Source organism: Cydia amplana, chromosome 26 (genome assembly GCF_948474715.1).
Source record: "Cydia amplana chromosome 26, ilCydAmpl1.1, whole genome shotgun sequence".
Classification (NCBI taxonomy): Eukaryota; Metazoa; Arthropoda; class Insecta; order Lepidoptera; family Tortricidae; genus Cydia; species Cydia amplana.
This window is the reverse complement of record NC_086094.1, coordinates 4,910,367-4,917,850: the sequence shown is the minus strand read 5'-3', so window position 1 is coordinate 4,917,850 and position 7,484 is coordinate 4,910,367. Positions and strand designations below refer to the sequence as shown.

Below are 7,484 nucleotides of genomic sequence, written 5' to 3'. Positions count from 1 at the left end.
ACTATTCTGAGGGCTTTAGATTGGATCCTATCTAGTTTCTTAAGATCTTTTTTGCGACACGGCTCAATTATAATAGAACCGAAATCGAGAAGAGACCTGACTAAGGCGTTATATAATAATTTCTGAGAATATGGGTGGGCTCCCCACCAGGAGCCAGATAGGGCCCGGATTATATTTAAATTTGGTTGCTGTCTTGTCATGTTCCAAATCATGTTCCGTCAAAAAACGTCACGTTTCATCTTTTTTCGTCCATCGGACAACGTCACCCCCGGTTTAAACTCTTGCGCGAGCCACGAGACGAGCCCAAAGCTATATACTCAAAGGCTGATGACCAAACCAAGTAACAAACAAACAAATATCCCGAAAATTTAATTGGAACGCACCCGTTAGATGTCATATTTGACGTACCACTGTTGTATAATACGGCAAAATATAAAAGCGTGAATAATTCCTATTGTCGTCTAGAATTTCCATAACTTTTTCATTTAGTAGGATTAAATCTTATCCAAAGATGTGTCTGGAATTATTTACTCAATTGAAAAAAATACTTCAAAGATGAACCGAATGAGGAAGCATAGAATCAAAGAAGAGAAAGCGACGACTTCCTCATCTAGTCGAAGACCGGAGGAGCATGATTTGGCGTATTTCATTCACGATAGAGTAGAGTTGATGCATCAAGTGTTTTCCGTTTTGAAATCGAAAGAACTCAAGTCTTTGGCCCCTGAGTGCGTCAGACGGCTCTCTATAGACGATTTACAGGAGTTATGTTTGGAAGAAGTAAGTACGGACGTGTTTCTTGCCGTTAAACGTAAAATAAAATTTAAATCTGGTTTTCTGGCGCCTTTCTAGCAAATTGGTAAGGTCTTTGTGGGTCAAGACTATTTTGTCGCTTTTAATTCTTGCGTTTGTACACATACTCCAGTCGCAGAAGGTCGGTAGTGCAGTAGGAGAGTAGGAGTGAAGCTCTTCCTTTTTGTTAAATAAAATTTCTCTCTCTCTTCTGACTGTGTCTGAGCGACATACTATACAAATACCAGAGTTTTTGCCCGATGACGGTATTTTCAGGGTAAATTGTGCCGGTAATCCTTAATTAGTTTTCTAGATCTCACCAACTGCACAAAAAACTAAACCTATTAGAAATCACCAGTTTTATAAATCTCAAAAGAGCCACAATTGTTGTTTTCAGTGTTCTTAGAACTCTAAATGTGATGTTTTTGGTCTCATGAAGAGTGACAATCATACCCTTCCTGTGAAGCCGGGTTTGAATCTCGGTAAAGGCATTTATTTGTGTGATGAGTACAGATATTTGTTCCTGATTCTTGGGTGTTTATTATGTATTTGTATATTATATATATCGTTGTCTGAGTACCTACGACACAAGCCTTCTTGCGCTTACTGTGCAACTTAGTTAATCTGTGTAAGAATGTCCTACATGCGGCTTGCTGACTCCTGGTCCAGCGGTTATGGTGTCTGCTGCAAATGCAGGACAAACTGGTTCAATTCCAGTCATGGCTCTATTAGAGTTTAATGTTAACTTCTGTATGATGAACTCAATCTCACAGCGGGCCCGAAATGGAGAAAAGTGGCCCACGACAGACCGCAATGAAAAGAGCTAGAGTAGGCCTCTGCCAAGCGGCACACTGAGCTTAGAGTCATACTCTAACTCAGAACAAAAGGGCTTAATAGATAGATAGATAGTTAACTTCTGTTTCAGCTTCTTGGAATAAGTTCGAAGCGGCTATGCGCTATCCTGGACGGTGCAGAGCCCCCGTCAGACACGGACTCCTCCAGCCAGTCAGCCGAACAGTTGGAGACCATCTCTCTTGACAGCATATCTTCCGACGATGAGATACTGAGCCAGGCTAGCAAGAAGAAAAAGGTTTGTGGCTTTTTTTATGTAACAAATTGGTGCTACGGAAAGTTATGGCATCACTTTGGCGACTGTCTGTGTCTATTGAGTGTGTTTTCAACTTTTCACATGTGTGATAGAATTGGACTAAGGTAACTCTGCATGCCATTTGCAATAATAAAGTGTTGCGACGTCATCATTAATAACAGTTTTGAATGATTCACGGTTAGTTTCATTAAAAAAAAAGACTTATATCAGCCGGGATATGGAACGTGAATACCTTTTGTATTGTTTTCGAGCTCCCGATATTTCGACGCAGTTACATGCATCTTGTTCACGGTAACAGACGTAACAGTTACCCAGTATTCTATAAATTGTAGAGTTCTTCTAAGCATTTTGTTCAAAATCAACCGCTAAGTAACAAAAATAAAGTTGAAAGGTTTTCAATGATTTCAAGAATTTGCGGTTGGAAAGTTGGAAACTAAAAAAATCAAGGCTATAATTTTAAACTGATTATATTTGTTCTTATTTTAAATTGTACTTGTTTCAGCACAAGCACAGACATTCGAAGAAGAAACGCCGCAAGAAGTCAAAGTCGGGCGACGAGGGTGAAACTCGAGCCTCTCGCGCTGGCCTGACCGTGCTCGAGTTGCTCGAGCTGCAGGCCCGAGCTCGAGCCATCCGCGCGCAGCTACACAAGGAGCCGACCAGTTAGTTTTGGTTTACATGTTTTAGTTTACAAAGTCGGGCGATGAGGGTGAAAGTCGAGCCTCTCGCGCCGGCCTGACCGTGCTCGAGTTGCGACAAGTTTTCACAGACAATCAAATATGACATTGATACATCAAGGCGGTTTGTTTACAAAGGGCCTACCGGGAAACGCGATATCGAAACTCCGCACTCCGCTATCTGCCTCTTTATATTGCTCAAATACGAATATGCAAGAGTGATAGAGAGGTTAGATAAAAAAATCGACTTTCTCGTTTGCTTGTAGATTGTGACATTGTAGGAGTGGCGCCCCCTACGCAGAGTTTCGCGTAATATTCCCTATTCATAGATTAATATACTTAGACGAATAGTAAATTGTTTTTTTTTTAACTCACATTTATAGACGGGTCTAGCGCGAATTTTATTCACATACCTTTATTTACCGACGTTTCGACACAGGTTTCACTGGTCATGGTCGCGGCTAACTGATGTCCCAGCAAAATGTCAAAACAGAGATTTGTGCAACTACCCGACGAAAAGTGTATGAAAAAGTTTGGGGTAGACATCACATTTTCAAACCACCCACTACACATAATGTTAATTATTGTCAATAGTCCGACACGCAACACTCACAATATCCACGCACACGTCCGAAGATAGATCCTTTGTCTTTAACTTCTGTATTACTGGTCTGTAAATGTGAGTTAATATGTGTTCAAAACGCGAAAGTTTTAAATATTATATTGCTTTTTAGGGTTCCGTAGCCAAATGGCAAAAAACGGAACCCTTATAGATTCATCATGTCTGTCACTTTCAGCCACTTTTCTCCGAAACTATAAGAACTATACTGTTGAAACTTGGTAAGTAGATGTATTCTGTGAACCGCATTAAGATTTTCACACAAAAATAGAAAAAAAACAATAAATTTTTGGGGTTCCCCATATTTCGAACTGAAACTCAAAAATTTATTTTTCATCAAACCCATACGTGTGGGGTATCTATGGATAGGTCTACAAAAATGATATTGAGGTTTCTAATATCATTTTTTTCTAAACTGAATAGTTTGCACGAGAGACACTTCCAAAGTGGTAAAATGTGTCCCCCCCCTGTAACTTCTAAAATAAGAGAATGATAAAACTAAAAAAAATATATGATGTACATTACCATGTAAACTTCCACCGAAAATTGGTTTGAACGAGATCTAGTAAGTAGTTTTTTTTTAATACGTCATAAATCGCCTAAATACGGAACCCTTCATGGGCGAGTCCGACTCGCACTTGGCCGCTTTTTTTTTCAGAAGCCGCCGAGCCGGCAGCGGAGCCCGCGAGCTCCGATAACGACGAGGTCCTGATCAAAGAAGAGCCGGCGGAAGTGGTGGAGATCAGCAGCGATGACGAGAAACCGGATGTGAAGAGGCTCGACCAGCAGATTGGTGAGAAACTATATTTAGTAGAGATTCACCGGATATTCGGTGACTATCCGGCATATCCTGCCTTTATTTTAATATGCGGCCGGATACCGGATAGTGAGGACGCGCACGTTGACGGTTTTTCATGCGACGCTGCGCCGCGACGCTCCGCCACAGAATAAATAATAGTACAGAAGACTCACTCTCTAACAAAACGCGTCTGTTACGATCAGCACAGATATGGCCGCTAGGTGGCGACAGCGCCACGCGCGGCTTATGGCTTTCCCCAAAATTGGGGCGGAACGGATGTACTTTTAGCCACGCCTGGCTCCGCAGAGTACGCGACAGCCGCCAGAGCCTCCTGAGCGTAGTAGCGGGGAGGTGGGACAGTCGCCTAATCGGGCACTGGTCCTCGCTTCACTTAGGTTTAAGATAAGATAAGATAATCGTTTATTTGATAAAACACGAGTTATACATAAGATGTCAATATATACAAATTCAGTTCTTTACATGTCTGGCTGGAATTTCAGCATTCAAATATTTATTACAAAATTAAATTACAAATATTAAATAAGCAGTACAGAATAATGTTGAAGAGAAAAAAAAAACAAGTCAATGTGTATCAATGTCAAATTACTGAACTAAATTATCTAAGTATTGTTAATTATAAATAGTTATATTAAATTTAAATCATTAATATCATTATCAATTTTTCAACAGTAAACTTTAGGTACTAATATACTTATTTAAGTATTTTATTATTACTAACAAATCATGGACACTGATTCGCCTGAAATAATAGTTATTTTCGATACAAGTGCGAAAAAGAGGAAATTCGAAACGAGTAGCGATAAATTAAAACACGACCGAAGGGAGTGTTTTAAATCGACACGAGTTGCGAATTACCTATTCGCACGTGTATCTAACAACGTTTTACAGTACATATGGCCCTTTAAACTTTCGACATCGCACGAAAAGTGCTATTTTACGCACTAGTGCGTGAAGATAGGGCCATATGTACTGTAAATGCATTTTACTTATTTATTGATTCCAGGAACGAGCACATCACAGTCTAATGAAACTGAGACAAATAAGAATGGTGACTCAAAATCAGTGACTAAAAGAATAAACGATCTGGTAATAACAGTTCCACAGTCCAAGCCGACGCGGAGAATTAAACTGAAGAGGCAAAAGCCAACAGAAACTGTTATTAAAGAAACAACATCTAATAAAGTAGCTGAAAAAGAAAAAGTTGAAACTAGCAATACTGTCAATAATACTGCTACAACTAATGTCAAAAACACTGAGACAGAACCTAATAAAGCTAGCAATGAAGCTAAGAACAAAAGTAAGAAGAGTAAGAAGAAAAAGAAGAAGGTAAAAGAAAAAGAAGGCAGTGACGAAGATGAAATAACTATACAGTTATCGGATACAGAGAAAATGGATCTGCTTGAGGATTTAGATGCAAAGAACTTGGATACTGTTAGCTCCAGCGATTCTGATAGTTCGGATGACAGTGAAACCGATAACGATGATGAAAAACCAAATGATACTGAGAAAAAAGCCGTTGAGATACAAAATAAAGATGGCGATTTCGAAAATGATGACACTGAAAGGGACATTGCAGCCGAGCCAGAAGAAAAAGGAGATGGGAAAAAAGATGAAGAGATAAGAGGACCTAATAACAATGAAGAGACAGTAGAAATTAATGATTTGCCAGTAATAAGCGATGATAGTACGACATCAAACGATAATAAAGAAATAGAATCCAATGATTCACAAGTTGATAAACAAATTGTTGAAAATTGTGATGACAACAAGGGAGCTCAGGATTTAAGTAAAGAAAAAACAGATGATGCTCATAATGAACAAAATAATGACAAGATAGAAGAAACAGATGAATGTGCGAATATTGCGAAAAGTGACGATAAAGCGGAAAACTCACCTTGTCTAGAAACAAAATCGGACGGTGAAATATCTGACAGAGACAGTTCTGAAGTTGAAGCCTCGGATGTGCAACCGGAAGTAGTATGTATATCCGACGACGAGCACAAGAAGAAGAAGAAAAAGAAAAAGGACAAGAAGTCCAAGAAAGAAAAAAAGAAATCGGGTTTTCGGGAGCAAACTGATGAAAACTTTTATAAAGACAAAGATGTCAAAGATAAAGAGGTACCTACCACTGTGATAGAAACAATAGATGATGACGATGATGACGTGTATGAATATTTAGAAATTTCTGATGATTCATCTTGCTACGAGGTGGAAGGCGTGTCAGTTCTATCTAAAGAACCTACTGCAGAAGAAATAGAAGCATTTTCGGCTCGGATGGATGAAATTGACTTAGAAAAAGAAGAAACAGTGATACCAATACCAAACGAAAACATGGAAATGGAAAAAGATACAGAGGACCTTGAAAACGTATCATGGAAAGATAGATACCTCGGAAGTAAGAAAGTAAAACGAGTATTGACTACATCTAATATTCTAAATGCTATTAGAAAGAAGAACAAAGAGTTGAAAAATAAGTTAGAAGAAGCTAAGAAAGCAGAGTTAGCAGAAAAAGAAGCACAGGAAGAAAAAGAAGATGATAAACCGACAGTTGAAGATGGTACTATTGAGCAGTATGAAACTCTTGTAGGTTCTACCAAATATGTAGATCCAGTTAAAGAAGTAGACACGACAGAAGCTAAAGATACACAAAACAAAGAAGATTCTGAAAACAAAGATTTGAACAAAGAAGATGAAAGTGAAAACGTTACAAAAGAAATGAAAAAAGACGCCAAACAACTGCTGAAAATGTATAAGAGACTTTTGAAATCTAATGACATTAATAAGCAAAAAGATCCGAATAAGAAGAAAAAGAAGAAACAAAAGAAAAATAAGGATAAAGAGAAAGTAGCTTAAAATTAGTGTCATAGACAAGTAAATAACACAGACTGTACACCATAAATCATAAGTCAAGTAAGACTCTTTGTATGTCATGTATTTTAATAGTAGTTTATGCAACAGTGATATAATAAGGGTTCTTAAAATTCAAGGGTCGAAGTTACAAAACGAGACGTAGTCGAGTTTTGTAAAAAAAGACCCGAGAATTTTAAGAACCAATTATGAGCTGTTGCATACATAACTTTTTCTATGACAGCTGCAGCAAAAAAAATATTATTAAAAAAAAAAAAGAGTTATTATTAAAAAAAAAGAGTTATTATTTAAAAAAAAAGAGTTATTATTTAAAAAAAAAAAGAGTTATTATTGTAAATGAAAACATACCTCTTTCAATCAAGATGATCGGAACTTGTATCTTTAAAAAAAATAAAGCAGTTGTATTATACTCATAAGATGACTGCTAGCAGTCATCTTATGAGCCTATAGACAAAGCATTCAAATGACATTGCTTTAGATATCACTGTCAGTCATTTAATTGACACATTTAAGTGCTGGAGTAGAAAAAGTAAATAAAAGTAATGCGTATACTGTATACTTGACTATTTAATTTAGTTATTATAGTTCGTTTTTTTAGCATTA

General features: G+C 37.7%; 1 protein-coding gene across 1 annotated transcript; it reads left to right on the top strand.

The window, feature by feature from the left end:
- Positions 1 to 478: 478 nt before the first annotated feature.
- Positions 479 to 6,911, top strand: LOC134660060 (clumping factor A-like). Its single transcript, XM_063515760.1, has 5 exons — positions 479 to 777; positions 1,715 to 1,879; positions 2,400 to 2,559; positions 3,852 to 3,986; positions 5,017 to 6,911. The coding sequence occupies exons 1-5, from the start codon at positions 556 to 558 to the stop codon at positions 6,864 to 6,866; spliced, it is 2,532 nt and encodes an 843-aa protein (XP_063371830.1). The 5' UTR covers positions 479 to 555; the 3' UTR covers positions 6,867 to 6,911.
- The last annotated feature ends 573 nt before the right edge of the window (positions 6,912 to 7,484 follow it).